The sequence below is a fragment of the Leptinotarsa decemlineata genome, unplaced genomic scaffold (genome assembly GCF_025532065.1).
Source record: "Leptinotarsa decemlineata unplaced genomic scaffold, Ldec_3_MD MMD2_P_RNA_scaffold_12, whole genome shotgun sequence".
In the NCBI taxonomy this organism is placed as follows: Eukaryota; Metazoa; Arthropoda; class Insecta; order Coleoptera; family Chrysomelidae; genus Leptinotarsa; species Leptinotarsa decemlineata.
The window spans coordinates 4402538-4422037 of NW_027412526.1; the positions used below are offsets into that span (position 1 = coordinate 4402538).

At 37.3% G+C, this 19500-nt stretch overlaps 1 protein-coding gene across 1 annotated transcript in view; it reads left to right on the forward strand.

Moving 5' to 3' along the window:
- LOC111509893 (uncharacterized) overlaps positions 1-19500 on the forward strand; it is a 75855-nt gene that overhangs the window by 53816 nt on the left and 2539 nt on the right. The window contains exons 7-11 of the mRNA XM_074172382.1: positions 886-1039; positions 12962-13050; positions 13115-13235; positions 13353-13532; positions 18294-19479. Of these exons, the coding sequence (XP_074028483.1) occupies positions 886-1039; positions 12962-13050; positions 13115-13235; positions 13353-13532; positions 18294-19479 (1730 nt within the window). The remainder of the gene's footprint in view (positions 1-885; positions 1040-12961; positions 13051-13114; positions 13236-13352; positions 13533-18293; positions 19480-19500) is intronic.

Consider the following 19500-nt stretch of genomic DNA (forward strand, 5'->3'; position numbering starts at 1 on the left):
ATATAGAACTCACCTCTACCGCTCACTTGGAAAAAGTTTTACACAAAGCCAGACTGTCCCTATGGACATGTCGAAGGGTTTAGTGGTGTCACTTGGGGTTTAGGTCACAAACGAATCTATTGGATTTATGTGATGGAAGTCTGACCAATGATCACTTATGGTGCAATAGCCTAATGGCCGACGGCTTTACAGAGAACGGCCCAGGTGAATCTCTCTGGCTTACAGAGACAGGCTTGTCTGGTCATTAGTACCACACCGTCAGCGGCCATAGAGGTTCTTCTAGATGTACCTCCTCTCCACATTTTTCTGGAGAAAGAGGCTAGATGGATTGCAAATTGCCAATTGCACAAATCAATTTAATGCAGAGGGCGACAGACTGTTGACACTGGAAGTCACAGCATTCAGGAAATGACCTCTGACTTTGTGTCTCCAACTGTCAACTACGAACTGCCTTATAAAGTACTGTTCCCAAGTACTAGGACTAGAGGACTAGACCCTCCGGGAGAAGAAAATATTAAGAGCAGAGAATTGTTGATTCACAGATGGCAGGTGGTTTCAGTCGCAGACCCAGAACAGAGATATCAACTTGCCGAAAAACAGTGTGTGTCTGGCTGGGTTGATTTGGTCGAGTGTGAATAGGTGTGAACCACAATAAACCCTTGCGTGTTGCGGTGGAGGGTCGAAAAGACCCACTCACTTTGGACCTAACCTAACCTAACCTAGTTTAATATTCCTCTTGAAAATGAGCACTTGGGGTGGTAATAGTGATAACGTTTTTGTGCTGGGATTAAACTCTAGTAATATCAATTACTTCACCAAAAGTACTAAACAGTAACGAAAAACTTCTATAACATCGCTTTCACTTACGTAAATATTATGTTTCAGCATCGCCAGTTGAAGGTCGTTCCTTATGCAACCATAGACGCGCATACAAGTTCTTCATCGACTCAGTATCTCCAAGATGCCATTTTCCAGCCTTTCCTTGCGATTCCTACGAGGAGTTTCTTGATGGAAAATGTTTTCCATGTACTGATGAACGGTAAGAGACGATTTTCGTCGTGATATATATTTTTTCAATGTAGTTTGTGGTGATCAATTCACAAGTTGTAGTTTATAAAATCATTATCTTGAGGTTATGTGTCGCTTGCGAGGAGCAATATGAAGAGAACGTCCGGTATTTTGGGAAAACAATTGATGGCTTTTGAATCACGATAGTGCACTTTCGTCATCAGTTGTTCGAGATTTTGTGGCCAAAAACAACACCGTAATCATGCCCCAGCCACCGTATTCACCAGATTTGGCTCCCTGCGATTTTTCTCTGTTCCCAAGATCGCTGAGAGAACGATCCCCTAGAATATCTCAGTGATATCTATGTAGACAGTACCTTTTCATTACACCACATCACATCAGTATGAAAGAAGTGATAGGAAACATAAAAAATAAGAAAACATCTGGCTTTGATGAAATTCCTATTAAAATTCTCGAAAGTCTTCCTGAGACTGCTCACAATATACTTGTTGAACTGATTAACAACTCCTTCGAGCAAGGAACATTTCCTTCAATTCTCAAAACCTCGGTTGTTGCCGTCGTAAAGGCGGCAACAATGAAGATCCAGCAAACTTTAGGCCTGCATCGCTCATCCCTACCTTAGCAAAAATTATTGAAAAACTGGTAAAAAAAAGAATAATGGAATTTTTGACCAATAATAAGATATTGAGTACACATCAGTATTGCTTTCAGAATTTTAAGAGTACAAGTGAAGCTATATCAACAGTATTGCAATTGATGAAATCAACAACGAGGAAGTCACTGCAGCAGTGCTTAGTGACTCATCCAAAGCTTTTGATTGTGTCAATCACAGCATATTGCTTCGGAAACTCATAAGATGTTTTTAGGGACAACAGTCATATTTGGATTAGTTCATACCTTTCTGATAGAAAACAATTTGTAAGAACGTCATCAAACTCGGACGTTGGAGAGATGAATTGTGGAGTACCTCAAGGCTCTGTGTTAGGTCCTATACTGTTTCTGTTATACATTAATGATTTGACCAACATATCGATCACAGAAAGCTTTACCTTATTTGCTGACGACACCACATAAGTGTGGCATGACAAGGACAATAACAGATTGCACAACAAAATGTGCCAAGACATGAAGAAAGTGAAGAATTGGTTTGACTCGAATCTTCTATCATTGAATACCAGCAAAACAAATATATTAGCATTTAAGTGTAATATACCTGATATCCCCATAGACAATAAAACACTTTCAAAAATTTTGGGAATGCATTTAGATGAAAATTTGAAATTCTCTCATCATATTGCACACATCAACAAAAAATTGGCATCAGAATGTTTCGCACTGAGAAACATCTCAATGGAACTGGGGTTTGCTGCAGCGAAAGTAGTGTGTACTATGCCTTAATAGACTCTCATCTGAGGTATTGTGTACCCTTTTGGGGTGTTTGCAGGAAACAACAACAACTCATGCAGTCGGTTTTTGTCTTGCAGAAAAGGGGTATCAGCTACTTATGTAAAGCGAAATGGCAGAATTCCTGTAAACCCCTTTTTTGAGAACACAGAATCCTTACGGTTATTTCAATATTTATATTGGAAACCGTGTCATTTATACATAAAAATAGGGAGAACTATGAATCTACAGCTACCACACAAGGCGGTCAAATAAACTGAGTCTACCAATTCCAAAAACATGTTTGGTTCAAAACTCGTTGATATACAGGGTGTTGATTACGTATGTACCTTAAATTCAACAGACGATTCTTCAGGTAATTTTGAGACGAAATGTTCATATAAATATGGGTCCGCAAATCCTTCGTTCTCAAGATACAGGGTGTTGAAATAAAAATAAAATAAAAATATCCTTTTCCTAATTTTGTTGTAATTTAGCAATGGTATTCATAACATTGAGGAGCTGATTTAGCCCGAACGTGATTCGAATTATTAAGTCCAGTGGCGTCTCGAGCGGGATTTGAACGAATATTTTTGACTTTAAAATGTACGCCACTGACTTTTGTGCAATTTTTATTATTTCTTTGGATCAGAAATACAACTTTTTTGCCTCTTGGAATTTTTTTCGTAAATTAGTTTTTAAGAAAAAAAATTCGACCTAATTGCATATCCCTGGATCTCAGAAGAAATAATATGGGAAATTGAATGTTTCTTTTGGAGATTATTATTTTTACAATTCTTCATCACTGATTATGTAACAATAACAACAAATATTAAATGAAATTTACATCCAGACTAACGAATTGCACTAAATTAAGTGTTGGAAATGGCCTCCGTCGGCTTCAATACATCCGTCTAGCCGCCGCATCATTGAATTTTGCACTCTCCAGAAAATACCTGGCGTATTTTTTATTATGTCACATGAATTGATAATTTCATTCCGTAAATCCTCTTCACTTTGAATAGCAGTTTTGTATACCAACGCTTTAAGGTGTCCCCAGAGGAAATAATCCAAGGGATTAATTTCGGGCGAGCGAGGTGGCCATAAGTGTGAGCCTTCTCTCCCAATCCAGCGATTATGGTAGTTTTCATCTAAAAATTGCCGTGTCACTACATTAAAGTGTGGTGGAGCACCATCGTGCATGTACTACATATGGAATCTTTCCAAGACTGGAATTTCTTCTGAAAGTCCAGGTAAAACAAATTCTAGGCCTCCCACCGACAATTCCAACCCAAATATTCAAAGAGAACTGTTCTTGAAAATTATTTTCTATCAAGGCGTGTGGATTGATTTCTGTCCAAATGTGATTGTTGTAGAAGTTAATAATTGAATTGCGAGAAAAACAAGCTTCATCTGTAAACAATATTCGACTTAGGAAACCTGGATTTCTTTTTATTTTACCGCGTAACCAACTAGAAAAAGCTAGTTTCACAGGCAAATCTCTGGGCAATAGAGCTTGCACCCGTTGCATGTGATAGGGATATAGCTGCTGGGCTCTTAAAATCTGCCACACTGTGATATGCTGGTTTATATTCAGTTCTTCATCTATTTTCCAAGTACTGGTATGAGGATTCACTTCAATCTCATACAAAACAGCTTGTTCAATTTGAACTGTTCGTACCGTTGCAGGCCTCCCAATGACAACCGTCGAAATTTTAAAGCTTTCTGTTTCAGAAAGTCGTGCATGGAGACGTACAAAAGTTTTTCTATTAGGCACTACACGCTGAGGAAATCTTTCATGGTGAATGCGTCTTGCATCATTCGAGTTTCCGTGAGCAGTTCCATAACAGAAATGCATATCTGCCATTTCACTGTTAGTAAATTGAACAATGTTTTACAAAAATGGTTCGAAAAATAACCACTGAACACACTTTTCATAACAATTATAAATTGAAAGCTTATAAAGTTGACAACAACTGTCAAGTTGTTTAATAAATGCTGCAATCGTTTTCCAAGGCAACCCTTGATTATAATTTATGGTCTTTTAGGCCAGTATGGCCAAGAATCAAGATCAGATACAATCTGTTGTGTCTTTCTATCGGGGAGAGTCGTTTTTAGCAATTTCATACCAGTTTAGACATTGCTCGTTAGGAGCCAAGAGCTTTCAACACCGCTTGAATGTCCGAAAATATGTTTCTTGACTTGTATGTGTGAGGTAGGTTGGATTCTCCCAATCTCTGCGCTAACAATTGAAATGCTTGAACTTCCGCTTGAAATACAGTCTCATAGGTTTCTTGATAGGTTAATATCTTTGTCCTGGGTCTGCCACTGAAAACACCTGCACCAGAACCGGAAGGTATTTCTGATCCATCTGTGAGCCAACAACTATCTGCTCTTTATATTTCCTTCCCCCTTGAATACTCAGTACTCAATTCAAGTGATAGAATATCTTGAAATATATCTTAACAAACCACCCATTGAAGTTTATTTTTACTTATGTATGGTACGTTGGCATATCGAAGAAAATACCTCGAGTCCTGAATACTAATCTGCAACTCAATATCCTATATATTTGAGTACCACATCCTTCAACTTCTTTTTCTGGAAACGCGGCATTCAATTCACTTCGCGCTGAGCCAAATCAAGTGGGAATTTTTTGCGAATTGTCTGTAAAATGTCGGTGGCTTCGTTTTGAATATTGATGTAAACGGAGTGTGCTACGGTTTCCTGACATGAATTCATAAAGCCTTTCTGCCACACTAATTCGCAGCAGTCAAATTTGTTTCGGGTGTCTGGTATCCGCTCTGAATTGCAAACTCATAAATTCTCAATTCGCTTCTCGTTTCGATGTCTGACTTCATTGTTTGGCATAATTGGGATTACAGGGATAACCGCTGCGAGATGTGGTTCTATCAAAGGCAATGAAGTCCTCATTATTGGCAGAATTTGGAAGATTACTCCTCAACCGGCAAATTGTTTTAAAATTCCATGAAGCTGCAACTGTTTTATTTTCTTGGTATTTTATATCTACCTCCAAAATGCTAATTGATTTAAATTGATAGACTTAGCCGTTACTACCTGGTAGGAAATTATAATGAAGAAAAGAGAAATGGAACTTTCTATGTTTTTTACCACTTTCATTTGTAACTAACATTACTGCAGTTTCGTCCTACAGAAACATTTTCAAACTTATACAATAAACTCACTAGCCTACAAATAAGAAAAAACAAATTGCAACTAATATTACAATGGCTATACATGAGAGTTTGCTGACTGGGATTTAAACATACAAAATTTTCCATCACGTAAATATTTTGAGTTATAGTTATTTTTATTTTATACAAAATTGTTCATATATTATGAGGAAATATCCGATCAAAACAAGAATAAAACAATATATTTTGAGGAAAAGAGACTTTATTTACAATAAACTTGAAAAAAACATTAAACTGAAGTCTTTTGTGCATAACCTTTTTGCAAATGTTGACTTTCGTTCATATGTTTCATTGTTTTTCCTCATAAGGAACCAAAAATAATCCCCCATCATTGCTGCATCACATCTGCCTTGGTAACGTTGCTCCATTGTCATTATGTCTTGGTGGAACCTTTCCCCTTGTTTGTCACTGACAGCACTCAAATTTTCTGGGAAAAAACTCAAATCTGAGTGCAGTAGTTTTCAACTAGTTCTTCTACAAGTGTTTCGTAATTTTCTACTTTCTAGTTTCCTGAAAACAATTATTTTGGAAGAACTTCACGCAGCTAATTCAACATTACTTAATTTTTGATCAAACTGTTGATCACTCCGTAGTTTTCTAATTTGTGGTCCAACAAATACAGGCTGATTCACGGTGGATGGCACATTAGACGTTTCTGGTGAACCAGACAACGGATCACTTTGAAAATTCAATGGAGGGCATATTCGGACATTCTCTAGCCAACTAAAATATTTTCGACAATGCGGTGTTGCCGCTTCTATTAGAAAGCAGTAGCAACTTTGATTTTTCAAATGAAACACTCTGTATATAATATTATTTTTGGAATCTCCAACAATTGCCCGACAACTTTTCTTGATATTTTCCTATACCTATCTGTTACCGTTTTCGAAATAAAAATTAATTTCAATTTTTTTCTTCGAAAATCATGACTTCTAAAAATGCCGATATCTTTTAGTTAAGAAGTACTATGATATCGAAATTTGGTTTGGAGTTAGGTGATACTTGGACACTTCCCACACGTTAGCCTAATCTCCGTTACTTCAATACAGGGTGGTAAAAAAATACAGTTTTTTCGTTTGCTTGAAAAAGTTGCTGAAATTTGATTATTTTAAATGGAACACCCTGTATATTATTGAAAATTCGAAAAGCTGCTGAAATTTGATTCCTTTCTATGTATATCATTCCTATACCTAACTAGTCAAGTTTCGGACTTATGAACATTTATTTGTGAAAATGCCCCTTCAGAATGATTACTATTTGACAGTAGCGTTGTGACATTCTCCTAATAATATCGACATTTTCGTCACTTCAGAAGTTGCAAATACCTTCAAAACAATGGAACAAAACTATTCAAACGAAGTTCTTATGAATTTGTTTATTATTTTTGGACAGTGTGACAAAATTATCAGCAGAACATGTAGAAAGTTCAATGAAATGTATCCGAATCTACCGCCAACGAACCTCAAGAAATTTATACGAATTCAGAACAATTGTTACCATTATGGAGCAGGGCTGCTTTCAAACTTCCTTTAGACGAATCTATAAATGAACGTCCGGGTTATGTGCAAATCCTAATTTTTCCATCACACCATTTGGATTTACACAAACACACATTTTATCCTGCTCAGTAAAAAACTAGGATAGCTCATGGTTATGCTTCGTAAATATTATAACTTCGTTTTTAGTGTCTAGTAAATTTCATTGTTGTAATCCAGGTCTTAATAGTTCAGCATTCTCTTTGGACAAGTGGAGGTCCCGGAATAGGTAATTTCATTCAGGTTGTTCGATTGAATGGGCTGTTGTGTTTCCTTCACTCTCTGAAAAATAAGAACCGTCTTTTTCTGGAACATTATGGGAACCTGCCTGGTCATTATACATTTCCAAATCTTCCTCCCAATTTTCCGAGGAGGGTGTTGGAACTGGTAAACCTTCTCCATGAAGAACCGGCCTTTCTGCAGAAGGAACATCTGGATATGATTGGTGACTACCTAAAAAGAAACATTTTTTCCACCTGCAAGATCAACAGGTGAATCCTACTCAGACTTTTTGCAAGATCATCCACCTATTTCGTTCGAAGAAGTGCCGGTACTTGTGAGAGACAACATGTGGTTTATGCACGACGAAGCTACAGCTCATTTTAGTGTTTTTGCTCGTCAGTATCTCGACATCACCCACCCTAATCGCTGGATTGGACGTGCGGGACCTTAAAATTGGCCAGCTCGCATTCCTGATAAAAATCCTCTGGATTCCTATTCATGGAGTCATCTGAATGCTCTTGTTTATGAAACTCTCGTACTAGATGTGACAATTGCAATGTTATGAAAAATACTCCAGGTATTTTTAAACGTGTCAGACAGTCAATGACAAATCGATTGCAGTCGTGTATTTCATCAGAAGGTGGACATTTTGCTCATTCACTTCAAAGTCGAAATTTTTTACTATCTACTTTCAGTTTTTATTTTATGTTGTCCATGGATATTTTTCAGAAGTGATTTTTTTTTTGGAAACGAGGTTTGATATGAAGAAAACAAAAGCGACGTAGTTAGAAAACACACTGAATAATTTTATTCTGTTCACGTATCTTCTGAATTGTCAGGGTTCAGTTGGGTTGCCTTTAAATTACTCTGAATAGATTTATGTTGTACCTAATTCTTCTCTATCTCTCAACATTATTGAACGTAAACACAGAGAAATTACTGCAGCAATAATTCTCCTTTCTACTTCATAAATTTTTGAAAATGATTTTTGCATACCTACAGGAATCTGTAGAAGTGAATCACTCTTATTATCCTTTCTCTGAACAGCTCTGATAGACTTTCAGGAAGAAACTGGTTATTTGTTGTTTTTCATTTCAGGATCATGGAAACAATCGGTCAATAAACCTTAAACATCATCTTTGTTATACAGGGTGTCCCTGGACTTCCTCTTTTCCTCTCGGGAATGTATAGATGGTGTCAAAATATCACCAGTACTTCATATAACTTTTTTTCCTAAAAGTCTTCGTAACCAAGTTACGGGCCCTCGAAGTTACAAAATGAAAAATGTTTTTCTTTGATAACTTTTCAAGTGAATATTCAAAATCATCCAAATTTTGGTAATTGACTAAACAAATGAATTCCGTCGATGAGCTTTCATGCAGGAGTCAGTTGTTTTGCTACAAAGTCAGGAACGGACTACCCCCGATGGTCCACACCCCAAAACTTTGAAATGACAGATATTTTTCAATATTTTTCAACAAAATAAGGTTACTTGGACAATTATATGAATAAAAGTACTCGTGTGGAAAGTCGATCGGAGCAACGAGTCTTGATAAAAATGTAGTTCTACTCGACGACATCAAATCCGCTCGTCCACCATTATTTGAAATGAATAATTATCAAAGCAGAAATAATAATGATAACGTTAATTCAACAACATTTATAACAGGAATAATACAAAGTATGCTAAAATGAAGTCGTAAACAAAAAGTACAGTACCTATATGGAAGTTTAAGTCACAATTGTGATAGCAGATATTTTTTCAAAAGAAATATCAAGTTCTGTAGATTCGTGGTGTTTTTAAACTAACAAGCTACTCTACTATGAAATATCGAATTCATTCCATATTTTGTATGTACATAATACGTGTGGAATAATCACGTTTCGTGTTGATCAGTTATCTGAATCTCATGAAACTCAACATTCGAATGTTTCAAATTCTTCTTCACAGCTAAACTGTTGAGGAGTTTCACTGATAATTATAATTTTATGGGAGAAATTCTTCAACACGAATCTAAATTTAGCTGAAAAAACGCACATCGGAAAAAATATTTACTATACTAATAAAAAGCAAACGAATGAACTACAAAAACGGCTGCACATGCTGATCAGGTGAAAAATATCCAGGGAATAATTATGTTCCATTTCTTTCACAGATGTTGACAAAAAAACCTTTTAGAAAGTTTTGATAAAAAATGAGAAACTGGAATGCGATTTTGTTTTGTTGAGTGGTGCGTTGTCATATGACTATCATTGTATTGTCAATACTCTATAGGATATTTTGAATTTTTTTGATATGGCCGAACAGTTTACATTCAATGAATATGCGGATATGCATGTATTTTATGGACGAGCATTTTGTAATGCTGCAGAAGCTCGTCGTCTGTATTCCGAGCATTTTCCCAATCGAACGGTACCGTCAAGAGAAACATTCGAGCGTGTCGATCGCAGCTTGAGGGAGACAGGTATGTAATAATTGATAATTAATTTGAGCACGTTGTTTTATTTCGATATTATTGTAGGTACAGTTTTGCCAAAACGGGGTGGTGAGGGCGCTCCTAGGACTGTACGTACCGTTGTATTGGAGGAAAATATTTCGGAAGCCGTCGCTGATGATCCTTCAATGAGCATCAGAAATCTATCAGAACAGTTCCATACATCCAAGTCCACTATTCATAGAATAATTAGGGAACAACTGCTCCACCCATTTCACATCCAGAAGGTACATGTCATGACACCTCAAGATTTTCCAGCACGACTGGAATATGCCAATTGGTTCATGGATAGGCAAAGAGAGGATATGACTTTTATTAATCGAGTTTTATTCACTGATGAAGCAGGTTTCAGTAGAGATGGAGTTATCAACTCTCATAATCTCCATATATGGGCCGAAGAAAATCCCCATGGGATATTGCAAACCAAACACCAACGGAAATTCAACGTGAATGTTTGGGCTGGTATCATAGGAAACCATCTTATAGGACCATTTGTTCTACAGGACCGATTGAATGGAGAACGTTATTTGGAGTTCATTCAGAACGATTTGAATGGACTTTTGGAACATGTTCCATTGCAAACCCGAAGAGATATGTGGTTTATGCATGATGGCGCTCCTCCTCATTTTAGTTTGATTGTGCGTGACCATCTGAACCATATTTTCCACAATAGATGGATTGGTAGAGGTGGGCCATATTCATGGCCATCGCGGTCTCCGGATTTAAATCCATTGGATTTCTTTCTGTGGGGGCATCTAAAAAGCCTTGTTTACGCTACACCTATTCACACAAGGGATGCATTGTTGAATAGAATAACATTACATTGTAAAGCCATACGAAACGACCCTGGAATGCTATTTCAAGTACAGAGAGGGTGTCTTCGCAGACTAAGAAAATGTATAGAGAGAGAAGGTGGTCATATCGAGCAGTTTCTGTAGCGGATTTTTCATTTCTGTTTGCTCTTGAGGCTCTTGAGTTTCGTTAGTTAAACGTGTTTGCATTATAAAAATTTGTTATGAACATTTTACCTATCATTTCCATTTTCCTTAAAAACTAATATTTTCGAATAATGGTGGACATCTCAGGATAAATGTTGTTGAATTAACGTTATCATTATTATTTCTGCTTTGATAATTATTCATTTCAAATAATGGTGGACGAGCGGGTTTGATGTCGTCGAGTGAAACTACATTTTTATCAAGACTCGTTGCTCCGATCGACTTTCCACACGAGTACTTTTATTCATAAAATTGTCCAAGTAACCTTAATTTGTTGAAAAATATTGAAAAATATCTGTCATTTCAAAGTTTTGGGGTGTGGACCATCGGGGGTAGTCCGTTCCTGACTTTGTAGCAAAACAACTGACTCCTGCATGAAAGCTCATCGAAGGAATTCATTTGTTCAGTCAATTATCAAAATTTGGATGATTTTGAATATTCACTTGAAAAGTTATCAAAGAAAAACATTTTTCATTTTGTAACTTCGAGGGCCCGTTACTTGGTAACGAAGGATTTTAGGAAAAAAAGTTATATGAAGTACTGGTGATATTTTGACCCCATCTATACATTCCCGAGAGGAAAAGAGGAAGTCCAGGGACACCCTGTATAATAACTTTCTTTAATAACTTTATTTGTTGTTTAAGTTGATTGGTGGGCTGAAGAAATTATAATGATCTCCATTTCGAAAGCGGCACTCTTGGGAAGCTGATTATGAACTCTCTGAAGTGTATTTTTCAATGAAATAAAAAAGAGGCCTTACAATTTCCTTAGATCAGACTTCCATTGTCTAATGTGATATTAATTGATTTGAAATCCCTGAAAAAATATATAAAACATTGAAAAGATCAGCTGAAATATAACAATTATATCAAGCAAAAATACTGAAATTACAATGAGATGAAGAACAAGCAACAACCAAAAAAAAAATAAAAACTAATAACACGAGATGAAAATTAAAAAATTATTAACAAGAAATGAAAATTAAAGAAATTCCAAACCAAGTTACTTCACGACGTTTCGATTGTTAGTACCCACAATCGTTTCGGGTAATAACTGGACTTATTCCTCCGAGATCGGACTATAGGTCGACTGCTTTCACCTATCTTCTCTTTCCTCTCTCCGCTTCATCGGTTTTAGCGGAAGCTGACCGTTTGGCGGGAGTTGGTGGTGTTCCGCTTGATTAAAGGTTTCCATATGTTGCGTATCTCTACGCTAGCTTGGACAAATGCGTTGTGAGACAACATGTATGCGGCTTCTTCGAATTTTCTTCTGAACCAGTGTTCCTCCTTGTGGATAATTTCAGCTTGAACCGACTTGATGTTATGTTGATGAATCCAGACATACTCTGCTATTCCTGACTTGCTGGTTTCTCCTCGATGTGTCTGTGTTCCTTGTGCTCGGCAATGCGAACATTCAATGACCATTTCCCAATGTATGATTCTCTGCACTCGCATGGCATCCAGTGAAGACATTTCATGAGGCTGCTACGGATAGTAATTCCAGATCTGAAACATGTTCCGATGTTATACTTGAACCCAATCCTCCTTATTCTTCCCGACAATTGTGGCGGCGGCTTCTCTTCCTGCTGGAGCTCTTGCTGTCTTCTAGTTGAAGGAGTAACCTTGGAGGTCATTTTTGATGATCCCTAGTTCCTTTTCGAGACCTTCCTTTGTATTACAGAGCCCAAAAGCACGGTCCAGTAGGGTCTTGATGATTCCTCTCTTAGTCGATTGATGGTGGTTGGATTTCTGGTTCAGATACTGTCCTGTGTGAGTGGGTTTTCGATATACAGATGTTTCCCATTTAGTGTCGGTCTTCTTCACCAATACATCTAAGAAAGGCAATTCGTTCAGAGCTTTTCGTTCTTCATTACAGATTTTTTCAGGAATTCCAAATATCATATTAGACAATGGAAGTCTGAACTGGTGAAATACACCACGAAATATTGTCAACCGCCTTCAAAGAAATGAGGCCATACAACTTCTTCTTTCCCACATCAATTCTATTGCCTAATATGCGCCCCTATTTCTAGCTGTAAAACATTGAATACAAGACTCTTCTTTCACCATTAACATATATTTCAGGAAATGCGGGAATATGGGTTATTATGCGGACAGATCCAAAGGACGAGGACAACTCTACCTCATCACCAGAGATGAGGAGCCTTTCTGTGGTAAAACTATTTCGTCAGACCGTTTTACGAAAGCGATGACGGTAATTTGCACTTTGTTTTCCAGCGCATCAATACCATGTGAAACTTGAAACCACCTCCAGCCCTATCCCAGTGAAAAGCTACGGAAAAATTCAAATAACGCTCATCGGAGAGAATGGCTTGAACGAAACTTTCACTATGACCAGGTAATTGAACATCTCAAAAGAAAAAGGTATAAATAATCAGTCAGATAAAAAAATATTCAAAATAATTGTCTCAACAAAAATGAATTGAATATACGTTCATATCCGGTATTTTTTTAGGAAAGACGATGAAGAAATGAAACTGGGCCAATCAATATCGAGGATTCTAGTTCCTCACCCTATTCTTTCCCAGCTCACCAAAGTTGAAATCCTCTATACCGCCTACAGTGGGTGGCTTTCTTCTGGTCTAACCCAGTGGAAAATGGATAAGGTCACGTTGATGGATAGTTTCGGTAAAACGTATGTTTGTTCATATTTACATCCCACAATATAAATTGAAGATACAAATTTCAAGATGTTTTACATCGAGAATCATAACTTCTGGAGTGTCTCAAGGTTCCATAATGGAGCCGCTACCATTTCTTATAAACGACAAATGTGGCTCAGAATGAAATTATGATTATTATATAAACTATATGTATTTTTGTTCAGAAATTAGAATGCAGTTCAATGAGAATTCCTCTAACTTGTAGTAATTGAAATAAAGAAAGGGAAGATACCACAAACGAATATTGAGATTAGTTCACGATTGTTCAATTCATTCATATTTTTGTTTCAAGGAAAGGCGTTTAGTTTCAAAATCAGATAAGTTACTTTCAACAAATTCAGGAGACAATGAAACTGATGAAATAACAATAGGATGGGCAAATAACTTCTGTATGATTTCTACAGATTTTCAATTGCAATGACCGGTTTCAGTTTATTCAACAATTCTCAGAAAAACTGATGCAGTTTGATGAACAAATTATCGGTAGCTGGTCGATTCAACGTGGGTGCTTTGTTCACTCACTCGAATTGACCGCCGTGTTGGTCGGTGGTTCAAGCCCCAGGCTAAACGATCGATTTTCACTCGCTATCGTCCAACCCGTGTTAGGAATCACATGTTAGAACGTAAGACCTCGTTAGTCCTCAGCTCGCAAACAAGTTTCGACTTCTGTGGGTTATCGTTCGTAGGGGTGCGATAACTGGTTAACAGAAAAACAGATTTGTTTCCAAACAGATATAGTCAACGTCATTTAGGTAGGTTAATTGAACCTGTACCTGAAATAACAAATTTGTTGCCTGAATCGTCAAAACCTCATCTGAGATACTGAAACAATAGTCAATCAAGTTACATAACATATCAAAATTATTGAGTATTGTGCCAATACCAATGGAATTTTGTAAACTAGAACTCACGATTTGATCTACACAAAGTTTGTGGGGATCAAATCGTGAGGTGTAGTTTATAATAGGGGAGCCCAAGCGGGAATTTCGGGATTTACTAAAGCGCGGCAGATTATTATACAGGGGGATGCCTTGTACCCGGTTAAGTACCTCCACCAAATATGAGCCCCATATATAAGGCCGCCTGTGAGTGATAAAGGATCAGATTAGTAAAAAAAATTGATCATCAGAAATTCTCGAGCGCGTCAGATTAAGGTAGGGTGAGTTAATTACCTGCTAAAAAGTATATATTCCAGTAATCTGACAATTTGAGAGTGACGTAAAGAAAGGGGAGGGCAGTAAAAAATAACGTCATTTCAAAATTCTAGAGCGTAGCTGATTTTTTTCTTATTTTGAAGGAAATAATTCAAGGATAACGAAAAATATATAATCTGACGATTTCCGCAAGCGGAAATAACGAAAATTCGTTGATAAAGTTCAATGTAGCCGTTACTACGTGGTAGGAAATCATAATGAAGGGAAGAGAAATTAAACTTTATATGTTTTTCACTTTTATTTGTAACTAACGTTACTGCAGTTTCGTCCTATGAGGACATTTTCAAACTTATACAATATATAAGGACATTTATACATTGCATAAGTTTGAAAATGTGTTTATAGGACGAAACTACAGTAACGTTAGTTACAAATAAAAGTGGTAAAACATATAGAAAGTTTGATTTCTCTTTTCTTCATTAATCAATCCATTGATAATGAAAAATTCAATATTTTTGAGCATTTCTTAAAAATTATTTTTTTTATAAATACAATAAATACAATACTTATTTATTTGCATGATATTTCCTCAGCTTTTCAATCAATTAATTTCAATGAATTAGGTTCAATGAATTAAAAAATAAAAAAAAAATATATTTTTTTGTCAGATTGAGCAAATCCCTCTGGATAATCGTCAGATTATGAGACAGCACGTTTAAAACATAAAGATGAACCATATATATCTTAATCTGACGCGCTTGAGTATTTCAAAATGGCGTCAGATTATTGAATGAGAGCTTTTTATTTTGTTGCACTCAACACCCCCTTAGAAAATCTGACGCGCTTGATACATTTTTTGTTCTATTTACTCTTAACCCTTACGTTCAACCACCCATATCATGCAAACGATCAGATTAACATACCAACATTATTAAAAATACGCCGCATCTATAGCCGCTTCCCCCACCGATGAAAAGGTATATATTACATAACATTGTTTTTTTCTTATCATCTAAGCTTTGCAACCTAATATGTTTCTATGACGCTGGAGTAAATCCCCATTTTGCATCGTGGGCTCCCATGCTATTATGAAATTACTATGGATCTTCATCGAGTAACGGCCATGTCAATCAGAAAATTCCAATGAAATACCTAGATGTCAAAATTCACAAATTCGAAAGGGGTGACTTGCATAGTTCTAGTTGGCCATTGAAGGTTTTGAAATTGAGGTTATTATTCATTTCAGTTATTTTCATTGCTTACCACAAATTATTCTCCATTCCTTTACTACACGTACGGAGAATTTCTATGTTTTTTTATTCATTGTCTGTATCTGTCAAGTAAGGTGAGTGTAGGCCCACAGCACTTAGGCCACATATGACCCATTATATACCCTCCCGAAGAGTTGTCCTCCTAGGTCATCGTCGATCCTTCTTTTCCAGGAAGGTGGACAGGTCACTAAGAGACCAGTGATGCAATTGAACCCAGATTTGTGTTTAATAAACCCTACAGAATACAAATAAAACAGAACACAGAGTCAGATGTTACAAATGCGATACGCATATATACAGACGGCTCAAAAGCCAAAGAAGCTCTGGATGTGGAGTGTACTACAGATCACTAAGTCTAAGGATTAAGTGAGGAATGAAAAAAACCAGCGTGGTCCAAACAGAACTGGCTGGTATCTCAATCACCACAGAAGAAATGACCAGGAAAGGAATTTATGGCAAAACCATAACAATCTCCACTGATAGCAGACATGCCCTATTAGCCTCAAACAGACAACGTGTTACCTCAGGGTTACTTATTCAACTGCCGGTGCTGTCCTGATCCTCACAGGAGACCTGTAACCATCCATGTTGAAAAGTGCAGCCCTGAATTGAACCTAAGGCCCATTCATCTGGAATAACTTCTACAAGCGACCCAGTCGTTTCATGGCTGCACCACCAAACTTTTATTTAGGTTTCGTTACTGAATCAGGAGTTGATCAGTGGCACCTACGGCCTGATGACTTGGACAATTGCGGAACTAGCCAAACGCCACAAAAATTCAGAATCCCTAAAGAGATGGGATGAAAACGCCAGCGCCAGCTTCTCCAGGATCACCCTGGGGAAGCTGGCGCCCAAGAAATATCTGGCGATGACCAGGAAGAATCAACGCTTAACAGAAGGATTTCTATTGTCTATTATATAAAATGATTTGAAATCCCTGAAACAAGTAAAAAAGAATAATTAAAAAAGAATAGTTGAAAATAACAATTATATTAAGCAACAATAAACCTGAAATGAAATGATAGTAAAATAACCTACAAGTAAAAATATAATAATTGAATAAATAAAAATTAAAGGAATGCAAAAAGAAATTAATAAAAATAAAAATAAAAATAAAAAGGTGTAGAGATTCCAAGTCACGTTAGTTCACGACGTTTCGATTGTTGGTATCTACAATCGTCTTCGGGTGATGACTGGACTGATTCCTCCGAGAGATGACTCAAATCATTTTATATAATAGACAATGGAAGTCCGAACTAGTGAAATTCATCACGAAACATTGTCAATCACCTTCAAACAGAAGGATTTCTGACTCGCCACTGTCAACTGAGGAAACACCTCCACAATATGGGGCTAGTGGACACACCTCTATGCAGGATATGTGAACAGGAACATGGAACTGTCCCACATATTCAATAACGAAGTGTGTGTTCGGCGAATCTTGGCCTACACCTGCCGATATGAAGAAGATATCTCCTAGTAACCTGTCCACCTTCCTGGAAAGGACAGGATGGACGATGAACTAGGAGGACAACTCCTCAGGAGGATGTACAATGGGTCACATGTGGCCTAAGTGCTGTAGACCTCTCATCCCCGACCCCGGGTTAGAAGTCACACTTTTTCTTCTTCATAGGAATTTCCTTCATGGATGAAGTTGGAGAAAGAAATATTTCTTTTCAATAGAGTATGAAAACATTGTCTATTGATATGAGAATATTTTTGATAATCGATGAAAAAGGACACTTGAAATGCAAAAGACAAAAAGTGTGACTTCCAGCCCCGGTCTCGCTAATTTGAATCAATTACTCGCTGGAACTTACAAATGGAAACTTATTTTGAAGGCTTCTATATTTTGGTTTCAAAAATAACCTCCTGTAGAATTTCACATACGAATATTTCCCACATTTTATTCTGCAATCTCTAGGCTGATGAACATAGATTCATCGAGACGAGAATTATGTATTTTGGTAGAAAAATCAGCATTGACCTCCAGATTTCACTCATCGAAATTTCCACTGATTATTTATTGTGAAAATTATTCTGTGAGTAGCGTTCAATCCAATTGCTAGCTGATTCCGATATTTGCATATCAATCATTCACAGAAAATTTAATTTGGTTACAAATATCACTGCCAACTTGATGTTCATTGATTTCAATTTGTTACCCGGATTAGATCAGTTTTGAATTTGTCAATTGACTGATTTTCGTGATTCAAATACGTTTCGAGTTACTGTTAATTGAATCGTGTTCAATATTCAAATGCCATTCTGATATCCTATTCTGTTTGAAATAATTTAATACTTTCAGGTCTTCCGTATGCAAGAAAAACCTCATACTTGAGTCTGGTACTCCAGTAATACTTCCTCTGTATCCAGGAGAATGTAACTTACCAAAAAACACCGACGATGAAGCAGAGGATAGGATCGAGAACGCAGATGACACAAAGCCGTTCAACTTCAGCGACAAGAAACCCGAGTTCATCCCAACACAAGTCGTCAGAGTAGGCTTGGAAGATAAATATCTCAAGTTAGACCAATCTGTCGCGTCGTCCGAGCCTATAGATTTCTATAACTTGCCATGGACGGACGAGAAGGAGAACGACCTGATAGATGAGGCAGAATCTAGTCGCGCATTCAATACGAGGGTAACCAAACCAGGGCGGTTCGATGAAGCCGATAAAAATGGACTCTTGAGAGAAATTGTTGAACCGATTCTGAAGCCGCAATCTAGTAAAAACGCGCGATCACACGACCCCGATAAGGAGAAGCCGGAGATAACCGAGCCTATCTTGGGACCGACCACTACGAAAAATTTATCGAAGCTGACAAAGACTCTCGAGATTGAACTCAAATCAAAAGATGGCAAAACCAGCAAAGACCCTAAGTTAGCGTTCTACGATGCCTCAGACTCGATAGACTGGGTTCCTAAAGACTTCTCAGCCAAACCGAAACTTGAGACCAAGCGAAAACGTGAGGACGAGTCAAGAATATTGAACGTTGTTAGCCACTCCAACCGCAACGACCCTATTGAAGCAATCGCTACAACTGTACAATTTTTGCCGAAAAGAATAGCTAGGATGTTTGAGGAAGCTGAGAAGTATGCTAGAGAAAACCTGTTTCCGCTAGTGAGTACGTACACTCCGAGGTTCATCTCTGACATCATCGTTCCCAAGCCATCGAAGCCCAAGTACATACCTCTGAAGTACAAAGGAGACACCAATAAAGAATCCACTTCTACTAAACCTGAGAAGGTAGCAGAGAAAGGTAGGGAAATGGGACATCCTTCACCAGTCTTGCCTGAATCTGCGAAAAACGATGTAACCACTCCTTTCACATTCATTCAGAAAATCAAAAGGAGGGGAGACAAGACTCAGGAGGATCTATTGGTACCTGTCACGAAAGTGATTGCTCAATATAAGCAGGAGGAAAATGGGTTGCAGGCAACTACTACAACACCTAAACAAGTGACTAGGAAGGCTAGGGATGATTTGAATGTTAGTGGTGTCAGTAAGAAA